We start from the raw sequence: 14,871 nt of genomic DNA, 5'->3' as shown, positions 1-14,871 counted from the left end.
CTGAATTTCAGTCGGACAAATCTCCTCGTATATCTGAATGTGTCTTTTTTGTTTTTATTTATTTTTTCCCACATTCACACTATCAGTATTTGGTCAGTATTTTACATCAGTATTTGGCCAAAACCAGGAGTGGAACAATTAGAGGAAAGTATAATAGAAACATATGCACCACTTCTGCATTTATCACCCACTCCTGGTTTGGGCTACAAATACCAAACACTGAGCGTGTGAGCGTGGCTATAGAATTGCAGAACATTCAGCAATAAAACTTGTGGCAAATATGCGTCATGTGCACAGACTCGAATACACACATTTATTTTTTTAAGTTTTAGTTTTACTGAATAGTGTTTTGTGTTACGCCATTTTGGGGGTGATTTTTCTGTATAATGGTTTTAGGTGTTTTGTTTAATGCAGCACTAGTTTTTATGCAGTTTTTTAGGCTTAGTTTTTTTTTTGTTTTAAAGCAGTGGGTTTTTTTGTTTTTTTTTTAGTCTATGCTGTTTTGGTGGTTGCTTGTTTTTTTTATTGTTTTATGCAGTTTAGTGATTATTTTTCTGTTTAGGGTCTTTTTTATGTTTTTCAGCTGTGTTGGTGGGGTTTTGTTCAGTGTCTTTTTTATGCTTGCTTTTAATGCAGTGGGGTTTTATGCAGTATTGTGGGGTTTTTTGCTTCCTCTTTGTAATACAGTGGGGTTTTATGCAGTGGTTTTCTTTTAAGGGGTATTCCCATTTCCAATCTTATCCCAATATATAGTAGGTATAATAATATTAGCAAATGCCTCCAATTAGAAATGTAGTCTAGTTCTTCTGATTCACGATGTTGCGTACCCCATGTGCAGGGCATTGCAGTAGCTTGGGTATCCATGCTTATGACTTCTAGTAACTGTCACTATGAGTGTAGTAGCTTAGGTATCCATTGTTACGACCAATGTCCTGCACATGGGATAAGCAACATAGTGAATCAGAAGAACTACACTGCACTTGTGATTGGAGGTACGGTATTTGATAATATTATTCTTACACCTACTACATATTTGAATAGGATCTTGAAGATGGGAATACCCCTTTAAATATGGCTGTTTTTTTTTATTTTGTGACTGCAGCAGGCAGGGTAAGTATTCGCCTTTGAATACTGGCGTCACGTCTTGGTTTCCTTCTGTCTTCAGGCCCAGTCACGACTGCACGAGTCCAGCCAGAAGATTGACCTCCTCCGCCTGTCTCTGGAGCGCTGCCTGTCGGAGCTGCCCACCGGACATCCCAAACAGCCGCTCATCAAACACGACCTGCAGAACTGTCCGACCTCCGGAGGGGTCTGGGGAAAAGAGCAAAGTCTGGGCCAAACCCTCACCCCTCTCATTAAACCCACGGCACTGACGGGTACCCTGGGGTGTCACTAATGGGGGGGGCAATAATGGAGATGATGGTGAAATGGCGAGGATTACTAAGGGAATGTCTTCCTCTTCACAGGAACCCTGGAGATCCACATCTTGGGCTGTCAAGGACTGCTGGAATCTGTTCCTGGGCGATCTCGCGCGACGCCGAGTCATGGAAGTCCTAATGAGGCAAAAAACTTCATGCGTTACCGGGCTGGAGGGAGCAGCCATGGACGTGGTGGATCTGGGAGATACCTGCGGTCAGACGAGATCTGTGGTAAATATCGAAGCCTCAACAAGATGGTTTTTGTCTTTTTTTATTGGTTCCCAAAGGTAAATGCCACCAAGATCTAGAATTCTAATGCAATGGTTTCAAGTTATTGCAAAACTACAATTCTCTCAACTCCCCGACAGCCGGCATGCTGGGAGTTGTAGTTTTGCAACAAGTTGGAGATCACTGTTGGGTCGTAGAGATATAAGGTGACACTTCCCACTCAGACCCCACAGTTCCCGAAATAAGCGGAATGAGACCCACTAACCCCAGGTGTCTCTCCGCTCTTCCCATAGGAGAGGTGATGTGCGTCCTGAAGGTTGACAACAAACCAGTCACTCATACTAACTGGGGCCCAGTCCACAACCAGTGCTGGGACCAGAGATTCACCATTGAGCTAGAACGGGTAAGTCCCGACTCCGTCTCTCTTCTGTATCGGCCATAGTGTTCTTACCACTGACTGGAAGAGAAGGACGTGGATTATCTGCTGATGATGGCGCATTATGAGGCAGAAAGTGACAAATCAGTCATTGGAGTTCATGTTAGAAGCAGAAAAACCTGTCTTGTGGCTTTGTCATAGAATGTGGCGGGTTTCACGGCATGTTCCCAGTATGCGTCGGATCTTGCGGGCGTGCTCCCGGTATGTGGCTGGGACTCCCGGTGTGCGGCGGGTCTTGCAGGCGTGCTCCCGGTATGTGGCTTGGACTCCCGGTATGCGGTGGATCTTGCAGGCATGCTTCCGGTATGTGGCTGGGACTCCCGGTATGCGGCGGGTCTTGCAGGCGTGCTCCCGGTATGTGGCTTGGACTCCCGGTATGCGGTGGATCTTGCATGCATGCTTCCGGTATATGGCTGGGACTCCCGGTATGCAGCGGGTCTTGCAGGCGTGCTCCCGGTATGTGGCTGGGACTCCCGGTATGCGGCGGGTCTTGCAGACGTGCTTCCGGTATATGGCTGGGACTCCCGGTATGCAGCGGGTCTTGCAGGCGTGCTCCCGGTATATGGCTGGGACTCCCGATATGCGGCGGGTCTTGCAGGCATGCTTCCGGTTAATGGCTGGGACTCCCGGTATGCGGTGGATCTTGCAGGCATGCTCCCGGTATGTGGCTGGGACTCCCGGTATGCGGTGGATCTTGCAGGCATGCTCCCGGTATGTGGCTGGGACTCCCGGTATGCGGTGGGTCTTGCAGGCATGCTTCCGGTATGTGGCTGGGACTCCCGGTATGTGGCGGGTCTTGCAGGCGTGCTCCCGGTATGGGGTTTGGACTCCCGGTATGCGGTGGATCTTGCAGGCATGCTTCCGGTATGTGGCTGGGACTCCCGGTATGCAGCGGGTCTTGCAGGCGTGCTCCCGGTATGTGGCTGGGACTCCCGGTATGCAGCGGGTCTTGCAGGCGTGCTCCCGGTATGTGCCTGGGACTCCCGGTATGCGGCGGGTCTTGCAGGCGTGCTCCCGGTTAATGGCTGGGACTCCCGGTATGCGGTGGATCTTGAAGGCATGCTTACGGTATGTGGCTGGGACTCCCGGTATGCGGCGGGTCTTGCAGGCGTGCTCCCGGTATGTGGCTGGGACTCCCGGTATGCGGCGGGTCTTGCGGGCGTGCTCCCGGTATGTGGCTGGGACTCCCGGTATGCGGCGGGTCTTGCGGGCGTGCTCCCTGTATGTGGCTGGGACTCCCGGTATGCAGCGGGTCTTGCAGGCGTGCTCCCGGTAGGTGGCTGGGACTCCCGGTATGCAGCGGGTCTTGCAGGCGTGCTCCCGGTTAATGGCTGGGACTCCCGGTATGCGGTGGATCTTGCAGGCATGCTCCCGGTATGTGGCTGGGACTCCTGGGATGCGGCGGGTCTTGCAGGCGTGCTCCCGGTATGTGGCTTGGACTCCCGGTATGCGGCGGGTCTTGCAGGCGTGCTCCCGGTATGTAGCTTGGACTCCCGGTATGCGGTGGACTCTTGCAGGCATGCTTCCGGTATGTGGCTGGGACTCCCGGTATGCGGCGGGTCTTGCGGGCGTGCTCCCGGTATGCGGCGGGTCTTGCAGGCGTGCTCCTGGTATGTGGCTTGGACTCCCAGTATGCGGTGGATATTGCAGGCATGCTTCCGGTATGTGGCTGGGACTCCTGGTATGTGGCGGGTCTTGCGGGCGTGCTCCCGGTATGTGGCTGGGACTCCCGGTATGCAGCGGGTCTTGCAGGCGTGCTCCCGGTATGTGGCTGGGACTCCCGGTATGCAGCGGGTCTTGCAGGCGTGCTCCCGGTATGTGGCTGGGACTCCCGGGATGCGGCGGGTCTTGCAGGCGTGCTCCCGGTATGTGGCTGGGACTCCCGGTATGCGGCGGGTCTTGCAGGCGTGCTCCCGGTATGCGGCGGGTCTTGCAGGCATGCTCCCGGTATGTGGCTGGGACTCCCGGTATGCGGCGGGTCTTGCAGGCGTGCTCCCGGTATATGGCTGGGACTCCCGGTATGCGGCGGGTCTTGCAGGCGTGCTCCCGGTATGTGGCTGGGACTCCCAGTATGCGGTGGATCTTGCAGGCGTGCTCCCGGTATGTGGCCGGGACTCCCGGTATGCGGCGGGTCTTGCGGGCGTGCTCCCGGTATGTGGCTGGGACTCCCGGTATGCGGCGGGGGCTCCTGGTGTGCAGCAAGTCTTGCAGCAGTGGCTCCCGGTATGCGGCGGTTCCTGCGGGCGTGCTCCGGGCAATGTGGGATAATCCATGAAGGCAGCACCAAGGAACATGAAGATCCTTAGGATCCGTTGCCAATGTCTTGGTGACAGATATTCCAGGACTTCTCTAGACATCTTGTGGAGTCCCCTCCATGGGTCAGGGCCGTGATAGCGTCACAAGCTGGAGCTGCACCAGTGGCGCTATGTATATTAATGGTTATCTTTTCCTCCCGCAGTCTAGGGAGTTGGAGCTGTCCATACATTGGCGAGACTGGCGGGAGCTGTGCGCCCTCCGCTTTGTGCGTCTGGAGGACTTCTTGGACAACGAGCGGCATGGGCTGTGCCTGCAGCTGGAGCCACAAGGCATGCTGTTTGCTGAGGTAACTAAGTCATCGGACCTACAAATCAGCAGGGGGTCTTGGCTCCCAGAAGGCGTCCTTGTCTTGTTCTAGCCAGTCGCTATCAGTTATCACTCGTGCATGGCTATCCTGTATAGGCCTAATGACGGTCCAGTTGGTGCACTATGGTCCTGTCACTACCCCTCTTGTATGTCTGGGTGACTATCAGTAATGTCAGCCATATTGGCTACCACCCAGCTTTTCCAGCATGAGATATAACTGCCGTATAGACGGTGTGTGGTCGGTTTACCTCATTCTATGTTTCAGATGATGTTTTGCAACCCTGTGATTGAGAGGAGAGGCAAAGTACAGAGGCAAAAGCGCATATTCCCGAAGCAGAAAGGTAGGTAACAGTCCTCTCCCTTCCATAGGATGAGGCTACTTGTGTGTCCATGACAGGAGATAGCTCCACAGGGCAGGTTATACATATATGATCGCAGGGGGCCTGACCGCTGGGACCTCCATTGATCACAAGCACAGGAGACCCAAGATATGAAGAGAGCCAGTACTGAGCATGTGCGACCACCCATCCTATAAGCAGGGAACGAGCAGTGGTCGCACATGCTCAGTCCCGCTCAATTTTACACTGGGATCTTTGGGTCCCTCATTCTCATTTATATTGTCAGACCCCTTCAAATGTACATTTATCAGTTATGCCATGGATACATTGTACTTAGGATGACCCCTTTTAAGTAATCACTCCTTTTTTTTTTTTTTTTAATAGGAAAAGATTTCCTCCGGGCCACTCAAATGAACATAAATTTTGCCACGTGGGGCCGACTGATGATGAGTATCCTCCCTCCATGTGGCACCATGACCACACTTAGTCCTCCCCTTCCCAGTACGGCTGATGCCCAGGCTTGTTGTGCAGACAGGCGAGTCCTTACCACCATGTTGTTTTCTTCCTGAAGTGATGAGATTTACAGGAATAACCTGTGACGGATCGTACAGGGGAATGGGTGTGTGTCAACTTTACTCACCTCTGGGGAGAGCATGACCTAGCAGGGATCGGCTCTCTGGCACCACCACTTACCCCAGGTCAGTCAGCTAACTGCACTGAGGGCAAATAGTCGCCGAAAAGGCCTCCCTTATAGGTACGAGCTATTGAGTCGCTCCCAGTGAGGGGGAATATATATCACCAATCCAGGCTGGGGATACGGTATGCTGCCACCAGTTCCTCGTTGGATATAAGCCCCGTCCGACAACAGGCTTATATCGGGTCAGGAACCAACCCCGGGGTAGCGTATAATATCCAACCGAGCATGGGGATTTGTGAATCGAGATAAGAGCAGCCCAAGATTAGTTTTATATTTAATTGCTGAAAGGCGCACTAGAATGATAAAGGTATATATACAAGAACAAGTCTACAGTCGGGAGTGTAGTACAAGGGTAGGACACAGATTACATTTACCATGTTATGTAGCATGTGACCACAGGGAGGCGCTGATGAATCACAGGTCCAAATCTTTAAGTAAATCTCTGGCCACGTCGGCTAATGGGCCTCCTGCCAGTAGAAAAACTCAGTCCAAATGAGGAGCTGCCTATCATCCCCTAGGCTACTCCATCCCACACGCTGTGCCCACCCCTGGGCTGTGCAGCCTCTCTCCTCCCATATCTGAGAGCATGGTTTTCCGGCTAGAACCGTGGATGCTCATAACTTTCCGCCTGAAGCTCTAAATGGGACGGTGGCAGCACCACTGGGTTCTGCTGGATTTTATCTGTGCAGGGGAGACCAAATATGGCTACCGTATTCCTGGTAGCTATGCTTTGTAACTAAATAACACCGATTTCTAGAGGTAGCTGCATGGTATGGGCTTGTGGGGAAAGGAATGCTGATTCCGATTATGTGCTCAGCTAGGTTCAGAGATATTGCATTCTTTTACTATAGTTTATTTTCTAGATTCAATATCTTGTGCTATTGAACCTGGGGTCTGTGGTGCCAATATGACTGAGTCCAACAAAAGGAAGCCAGTTGGCTGGTAACTGCACAAGAGTTCACAACCCTGTGATAATTGCTGGACTTGGTGCTGGGGCACACAGGGTCTATGCCTTTTGCCCCTCCCCCGGAGAGAGCTTCAAAGGCCTATTTGCTTGAGCTAATTAAAAAAAGCCATTGGCCTGAGCGAATGCCAAGGGTGGGGGCTGAGTTTGGAGCAAGTATTTTTGGGCCAAACTGTATCTGATGGGGGATTCCATCAGATATCACAATTATATCAATTGGATATAATTTTCCCATGTCTCACTCCTTCATATGTAATCCCCAGCTGTTGTGAAACTACAACTCTCGGCTCTAGGGTATCTTGGGAGTTGTAGTCCTATAACAGCTAGCAATCCCCAGGTATGAAGCCAGTGTTGTTGGGCATATATATCAACTTGAGGTTCCTGGTACACAAGTAACACAGTTTCTCCTTTGCCTCATTGGGGGACACAGACCGTGGGTGTAGCTGCTGCCAATAGGAGGCTGACACTAAGTGATACAAAGAAACTTCTCTCCTCCCCTGCAGTATACACCCTCCTGCTGGCTCTCAGAGAACTAGTTCTTGCTTAGTGTCCGTAGGAGGCACATGGATGGGTCTGCTATGCAAAAAAAACATTTTTATTCTTTTATTTTTACATTTTTTATTTTACTTTTTACAACGGATGAAGGAGCGACTGATCCTTTCAAGGCACCGATCTTCCCGAACCATCAACAGGCGAGCACGGAGAGTGTCGCCTCTCCGCATCATCTCCTGCGACGTGGGATGCCAGGCCTGGGCTGAATCTTAGGGGCGACGGGCCACTTCAAGGGCACCGATCTCCCAACACCCTGAACGGACGACCACATGGAGTGTCGCCTCCACGTACCCTCTTCCGCAGCCAGCCTTTAAGCCGGACATTCAGCCCTGTCCCCTCCTAGGAGATTAACCCTTTGGATGTACAGAGGCCTACCTTGTGGCGTCCGAGCAGCCCCCACTGCACCACCACTGTTAAAGCGGATGGTACAAGGAGGCGGACGGTTTCTCTCCACCTCCCTGGATGATGATGGAGTGAGGGTTTCCCTTTATCCCTGCACCGTCAAAACAGCAGCAACAGCAGGGAGAATCTTTTCTACTTTTCTGACCTGCTGAATAGAGCGGTGTACTCTGCCTTCCGGCAGCTTCTTGGGTAAGTGCCGGGACTGGAGTGGCTGGAGGGCTCTGCGCAACCGGCGGATCCCCGCTTTTTTGCAGCAGGGGGTTGCCTTCCTTTTCCTGCTCGGCGCCGAAAATTTACCCCCCGGCTTCTGTTTTGTGTAGGCCGGAGCCTCCGCCCGCGCTATGACGTGCTTCCATGGCTCCGCCCCCCCCATTCAGGCGCTTCTCATTCAGGACGAGAGCACTCGCAGCATATTCTTGGCAGCCATCCTCATTCTCCTTCCGCTTCCAGACACGAGTTGGCATCCGGAAGCGGCTGCTGCATAAGACCCGGCGGTATTCCGTGCTGAAGACCCCACTAATCCAACGTGGACTCGGGGGACCCAGGATCCGAGTAAGGAGACGCCGCTCCCTCCCCCTCCCCACACTACCTCCGGCAGTATAAAGGCCACGACTAGTATTCCCTGGTCTTAAAGGCACATGACCAGTCTGAAGCCGGTCACCCCAAATGAGCTCAGGAGCCCGCCGATCCCAGCTTATCCCAGAGTACCGAGTTCCCAAGTGGGTTTCATCACTGCCGCAATCCATGGCTTCTCTGACCAAGAGATTTATTCCCTCTGTGGCTCAGTGCTCGCAGGACCAATATAGATGGATCCTCTCCTACATGGGAGCCGTCGGCTAGCAGGGGCTGCAAGTATTCTAGAAACGTACAGTCGTATAGAAAACGGGAGCTTCATTTCCTGATCCCTCACCAATAATTTGCTGAGAACAAGACTCTGAATATGGATCGGATGTTGCCTTGGATCTGGACTCACCAGAGCTTCAGAAAAGGATGGATTCGCCTATTTATATCATCAACCAATCTCCGTAGATTGATGAGGACTCCAGTTCTACTCTAGATCACGCAGCGTCCCTCAAAAGGAGACTAAACTTCCAGCAGAGCATTTGCCATTCACCTGGACAGGGAGCGTCCACATAAGCGATCCACTGGACAGAAGCCTCCGCAAGCGCGGTATACTTTTTCAGCCAATATGCGAACACGTGGGGTGTCCCCTCCACGTATACCCCCCTAGGACGTTGGGATGCCATGCCTGGTCTGATTTTTAGGGGCGACGGGCCCTTTTAAAGGGCACCGATCTCACTACACCATCAACAGACGAGCACATGGAGTGTCGCCTCCATGTATCCTCGTCTGCAGCCAGGCCTAGTGCCGGACAACCAGCCCTGTCCACCCTGGGACCTGAACTCCATGGATGTACAGAGAATCACCTTTTTGGCATCTGAGCAGCCCCCTCTGCATGACCACTATTTTAACCCAATTTTGATAACCCTGCACAGTCAGCCTGCATATAGTGTCTGTGCCCGTACGGGAAATTACTATTTAGCAAGTCCCATGCAAACAATATATAATAACCCCTACATAGAAAAAATTTGCATAAAAAGGATCGAAAGAGATAATTACTTTTATTGAACATAATCACATAAAAATACATATCATAACACTACTGTGGGATTCTATGATGGGTACAACTACAGAGGAGCCACAGGTCAAAGGCAAATGCTATGCAATCTAATCATACTTACACCCTGAGATAACCTTAGAACATACACACAGAAGGTCCACTATGTAATGGGACACAATATCACTGTGCTGGTAAATGGCATCCAGTAAAAAAAGCATCATAAATGTTAGAGGGGGAACACGAAGGTTATTTGCAGCATATTTACCTCGGACCAGCGGCGCCACCACCCCTACACGCATTTCGGCGTGCGTGCCTTATTCTAGGGGAGAGTCTGTTCGGCCATTACCTCAATGGAAAAAGGTGGTGTTTCTGGCATCCATCGACATTCGGGATGCTTACCTCCACATTCTGATTTTTCCCCTCTCCAAAAATTCCTGCTCTTTTCCATTCCCGAACAGCATTTTCAGGTCACGACCTTGCCCTTCGGCCTTGCTACCGGTCCCAGAGTGTTCACAAAGGTCATGGTGGCTATTTGCTATGAGGGTTCTGAGAAAAAATGGTGGCTGCAATGGAAGCAGTTCCCTTCGCTCCTCTTGTTTTCTGCAGGTCAGACAGGCTTTCAGAGGGTTGTCTCTGAGCTCCTCCTTCATCCAGGGGAGATCCTTTCTCCCGGTTCAATGGTTATTAGTGACTACTGATGCCAGTCTTCTGGGCTGGGGAACGTCTCTCGATCATTGTTCTGGGGATCCGAGCAGTACGGCTTGTCCTACAGCAGGTCCACTGCCTTCTGGCTGGTCACCCCATCCGAATTCAGATAACGCTATTCAGAATTCGGATAACGCTATGGCTGTGCCATACGTCAATCATCTAGGAGGTATCTGTGGCCAGGAGGCCATGGCCGAGGTGCCTCACATTGTTTGATGGGCCAAGATCAATCACTCGGAGATCTCGACAGTACACATCCCAGGAGAAGAACTCTGGGCGGCAGACTTCTTCAGCCATCAGGGTCTCGCCTCAAGTGAGTGGTAATTTCATTCGGAAGTTTTCCAACAGATCTGCCTTCACTGGAGCACTCCGGATGTAGATCGGATGGTGTCCAGACTGAATGCCAATGTACTCGAGTTCATAGTTCGGTCTCGAGATCCAAAAGCCATTGCAGTGCATGCTCTGGTTCTTCCGTGGTACCAGTTCCGTCACCCCTCTTCCACTACTTCCGAGAGTCTTTATGAAGCGGAAAGGGTCCCAGTGATCCTGGGCGATCTGCACTGACCATGCCAGGTTTTGTTTGCGGAGCTAGTACAACTCGTCGCTGAGTTTCTCTGGCGGTTGTCGGATCGTCCAGATCTGCTCTCCAGGAACCGATTCTGACCCATGCGGGACTCTCACAACAAGTTGTCAGCGATTAGTGCTTGTAAGCCCGCCTCGGTACGTATTTTTGCTTGGGGCAGAGATCACAGACGCCTTCCCCCTTTTTTAGTTTTTAGTTTTCCTTCAAACAATCAAGATTCAGGCCTGGCACTTAGCTCGCTGTATGTCTAGATTTTAGCCTTTTCGGTCTTACTGCAACAAAACTGCAAGTAGGGACTTTCTCGCAGGGAGTTTTCACATGTGGTTCTTCCCTATCGCATACCATTAGATCTTTGGGACCATAATAGTCCTGGGGGGTCTTACAGTAGACTCCTTTTGATCAGGACAGACTTTACTATCATGGAAGGTCGCCTTTTTCTCTGCGGTCACATCATTCAGGCGGGTCTTCGGAGCTAGCCGCTCTGTCCTTTCAGATTCTTTTCTTTATTGCCATCAAGACAAAGTTGTCCTCAGGCTGTCCCCATCCCTTGTTATTAAGATGGTATCGTACTCCAACTGTTACGAGGACATAGTTCTCTCTTTGTCTAATTCGGCACCAGTCCACAAAATGGAACGGGTTCCCCATACTCTGGACGAAGTGAGTGCTCTGAGAAAGTACGTATCGAGGACGGCATCCTTCCGAAGGTTGGACACTATATTTGGGCTTCCTGACGGTCACAGGAAGGATTTAGCTGCTTCATCGGCCATGTTAGCCTGGTGGATTCGTTACACCATCCAGGGGTCCTTCCACGTCAGAGGTCAGCCTATCCCAGTGGGGACCAGGGCACTCTCCACTTGGTCGATAGTGGCTTATTGGGCCATTAGGCACCAGGTGTCGGCAGAGCAGGCCGATAAGGTTGCAGTTTCGTCCAGTCCGCACACATTCTTGAAGCACTACAATATTCACACCAGACTTCCACAGATGTGAGTCTGGGCAGTCAAAAATGCGCTACCGGGGCCTGCAGAGTCTAAGCAGCTGTTACACAGGGCCTGATCTGTTATGTTGTCCCCACCCAGGGACTGCTTTGGGATGACCCCATGGTATGTGTCCCCCAATGAGGCGAAGGAGAAATAGGGATTTTTGTGTACTCACCGTAAAATCCTTTTCTCCAAGCCAATCATTGGGGGACACAGCACCCACCCTGTTAATGACTCTGTGCTTGTTCTGTAATTTGACATGTTATACTCTTATATGTTATTATTGATCTCCTACTGCTTTTGCACTGAACTGGTTCTCTGGGAGCCAGCATGAGGGTGTATACTGCAAGAGCTAACTTTCTTTGTATTACTTAGTGTCAGCCGCCTGGTGGCAGCAGCAGCATACCCCCACGGTCTGTGTCCCCAATGATTGGCTCGGAGAAAAGAATTTTACGGTGAGTACACAAAAATCCCTATTTTCAGAGTCTGCTTCAAGCCTCATAAGCCTTCTGGTATTTTGTGGGTTCCAATTGCCAACTAAATGGGTTGTACAAGATAGTGGCTCCTTGCTCCCTGGTCTTGGATACTGAACCCAGCTAAGTTCTATGTAATATTTCACATGGTGCACTTTCTTTTTATCTGTTTAACTTGCAGCACTTTCCCCATAAAGAAATTGACCTTCAATGACGACCCTTCAGTAAAACCCCCACCCAAACCTCCCCGGGTGTTCCTTCCACTGGAGACGGAAAAAGAAGCGACGCCTCCAGACTCTTGTAAGGGGCCTGTAAAGGTGTGTGCACTGCGGACCCTAGAATGAGAAATCACCAGGCGGCGGACCCCACCGGCCATATAATGGGGATTAGGTCACACCTACAGACGGCAGATTACATCCCTACAAGCCAGCACTGTGCCAGTCCCAAAATGTCACGTTGAGGTCATCTGCCGGGCACCTCATCCCCTTGGCACCTTTTTTTGTTTTCATTAGAAGTCTTTAGCACAACCTTTGTGAAAATATTTCTGTAAATTTCCTGAGATCTTTAAGGAAAACCAAAGGAGTCCGGGCGGTTTCGTACCTGCCATTGCACCTTCATTTTAGATATTGACAGAAATCCAGATTCTGATGTTTTCCTATGACATGTCGTGAAATGATATTATATGGGCATCCTTTATGTAATCACTACATTTCTAAATGTGTTTTTTTTTTTTTTTAATAACCATCTTTCTATTTCAGTCCATAAAGCGCATCCACTCGGATGATGGCAGCATGCCGAGCGCTGCGGAGCCCCAGAAGCTTCTCAGGTTAATGTACCATAATGGGTCCAAAGGTGACAACTGCATTGCAGTTTGCTGTGGGTATACTGGATATGGTGGAAGTTGCTGCTCATTGTATCTGTGAATGTTCCACTTACAGGAAAAAGACGCTTCAGATGGATGACTTCTCCTGCGTTTCTGTGCTGGGGAGGGGACATTTTGGCAAGGTAAGCGTCAGGGAATGTTAGTGACAATTTCACGGCTCCTTTTTCTTCAAACAGCGCCACACTTGTCCATGGGTTGTGTTTGGTAGTGCAGCTGTGCATTATGGATGGCGCTGAGTAGCAATACCACACACACCCTCAGGACAGGTGTGGTGCTGCTTTTGGAACAGCAGTTATGTGTTTTTTATTCTCTGCATCCCTTCTAGTCGCTGTTGACTTGTAATTTTACAATGTTCCACCTACTCGATCCATCACATTATCGGGGGAGCGTCAGGAGCCCCCCATACTCATCCGATGATTCGCTGCTCTGTACTATTATAGGGCCGAGTTTTGGAATGTCAGATTCTTGGCCGATTATAAGTGTCTAAGTGTCTGTACCTTGCTGCCTCTTCTGGGTGCGGTGTGGTCTCTGTAGTGCCCCCAGCTGGCTGCAGCCTGGGGATGGATTTCTCTCAGGAGCTCATTATAGTCTGCGGAATTTGGTTATGTAAAGAAGCCGCATACTACGCGGCAACAGGTCTTTTGCATGTAAAATAATGGCCGGCGTTTGCATATATATCACATATCCTTGCAGAGCGACCGGTCTTGCAGTAATGGAGCAATAGATAAAGGGGAACTCTACCAAAATTCCTTGTAATTGTGCCAATCCTTTATTATAGTAATGGGGGATCACACTATTCCTGTAACTACTTGGCTATAAGCAGGAACATGGTGGCATGCAATGTGAGGAGTCGGGGCAGAAGTGTCCACTCGTCGTGTGTCGGACACATGGAGATGACCACATGCTCTTCCCATCTGCTCGCCCTGGGGTGGTCATCGTATCAACTGTCCTCTCCGCACTTGGTTGTGGAAGTTACATGACCGGACGGGGAAACAGATTTTTAGGCAGTGATCTATTAGCAAGCAGGGCCGGCGGCTGTCCTCCATGCATTGTAGGAGTCTCGTGGTGCTGAGCGTCTCCATCACTAATAAATAGAGTCTTATCTAATGTGCGCGTGCTCTGTTTTGTAGGTTCTGCTGGTGGAATATAAGAGGACAGGAAAGCTGTATGCCATCAAAGCGCTGAAGAAACGAGAGATCGTGAGCAGAGATGAGTATGAAAGGTGAACAGCGGCCGCAGCTGGAAAGAACAAAAGGATCAGCAGCCAAAATTCAACGTGGCCGATCTTTGTCTGCCCTGATATTATATATAGAGGGAGGGAGGTGGCCTCCATATGCATTAGATGGTCAGGTGGTCCCAACAAAATGGGGATGCTAAGTTTACCTAGATCTCTAAAGTGTATGGAGGTCTTTAGTTGCAGTTCTCTGGATAATGGTGACCCTCAGTGGTACATCCTCGCATATCCTCGTGTTGATGTGTCCTGTGCCCAATGCTGGTACATGATGTGATGTGTCGTCCTGTGCCTGCTGGTGATGCATGTGTGTGGGATGACCTGTCCGGTGCAGCTGGTGATGTGTGTGCGCGCGAGATGACGTGTCCTGTGCGTGCTGGTGATGCATATGTGCGGGATAACGTGTCCTGTGCCTGCTGGTGATGCATATGTGCGGGATGACATGTCCTGTGCCTGCTGGTGATGCATGTGTGTGGGATGACCTGTCCGGTGTCAGCTGGTGATGTGTGTGCGTGAGATGACGTGTCCTGTGCCTGCTGGTGATGCGTGTGTATCGGATGACGTGTCCTGTGCCTGCTGGTGATGCATATGTGCGGGATGACATGTCCTGTGCCTGCTGGTGATGCATGTGTGTGGGATGACCTGTCCGGTGTCAGCTTGTGATGTGTGTGCGTGAGATGACATGTCCTGTGCCTGCTGGTGATGCGTGTGTGTCGGATGACGTGTCCTGTGCCTGCTGGT

The 14,871-nt window shown here is 50.8% G+C and overlaps 2 protein-coding genes across 4 annotated transcripts in view; one reads left to right on the top strand and one right to left on the bottom strand.

Moving 5' to 3' along the window:
• Positions 1–14,871, bottom strand: part of DYNC2I2 (dynein 2 intermediate chain 2) — a 457,867-nt gene that overhangs the window by 111,665 nt on the left and 331,331 nt on the right. The window lies entirely within an intron of this gene.
• The window catches only part of PKN3 (protein kinase N3), a 40,974-nt gene that overhangs the window by 21,536 nt on the left and 4,567 nt on the right, over positions 1–14,871 (top strand). For all 3 annotated transcript variants that reach the window (XM_069748047.1, XM_069748045.1, XM_069748046.1), the window contains 10 exons: positions 1,166–1,376; positions 1,467–1,649; positions 1,940–2,049; positions 4,541–4,684; positions 4,970–5,045; positions 5,427–5,577; positions 12,198–12,333; positions 12,775–12,842; positions 12,955–13,021; positions 14,030–14,121. In XM_069748047.1, coding sequence (XP_069604148.1) covers positions 1,166–1,376; positions 1,467–1,649; positions 1,940–2,049; positions 4,541–4,684; positions 4,970–5,045; positions 5,427–5,577; positions 12,198–12,333; positions 12,775–12,842; positions 12,955–13,021; positions 14,030–14,121 — 1,238 coding nt within the window. The remainder of the gene's footprint in view (positions 1–1,165; positions 1,377–1,466; positions 1,650–1,939; positions 2,050–4,540; positions 4,685–4,969; positions 5,046–5,426; positions 5,578–12,197; positions 12,334–12,774; positions 12,843–12,954; positions 13,022–14,029; positions 14,122–14,871) is intronic.

Source organism: Ranitomeya imitator, chromosome 2 (assembly GCF_032444005.1).
Source record: "Ranitomeya imitator isolate aRanImi1 chromosome 2, aRanImi1.pri, whole genome shotgun sequence".
NCBI classification, from domain to species: domain Eukaryota; kingdom Metazoa; phylum Chordata; class Amphibia; order Anura; family Dendrobatidae; genus Ranitomeya; species Ranitomeya imitator.
This window is presented reverse-complemented; position numbering and strand designations above follow the sequence as displayed.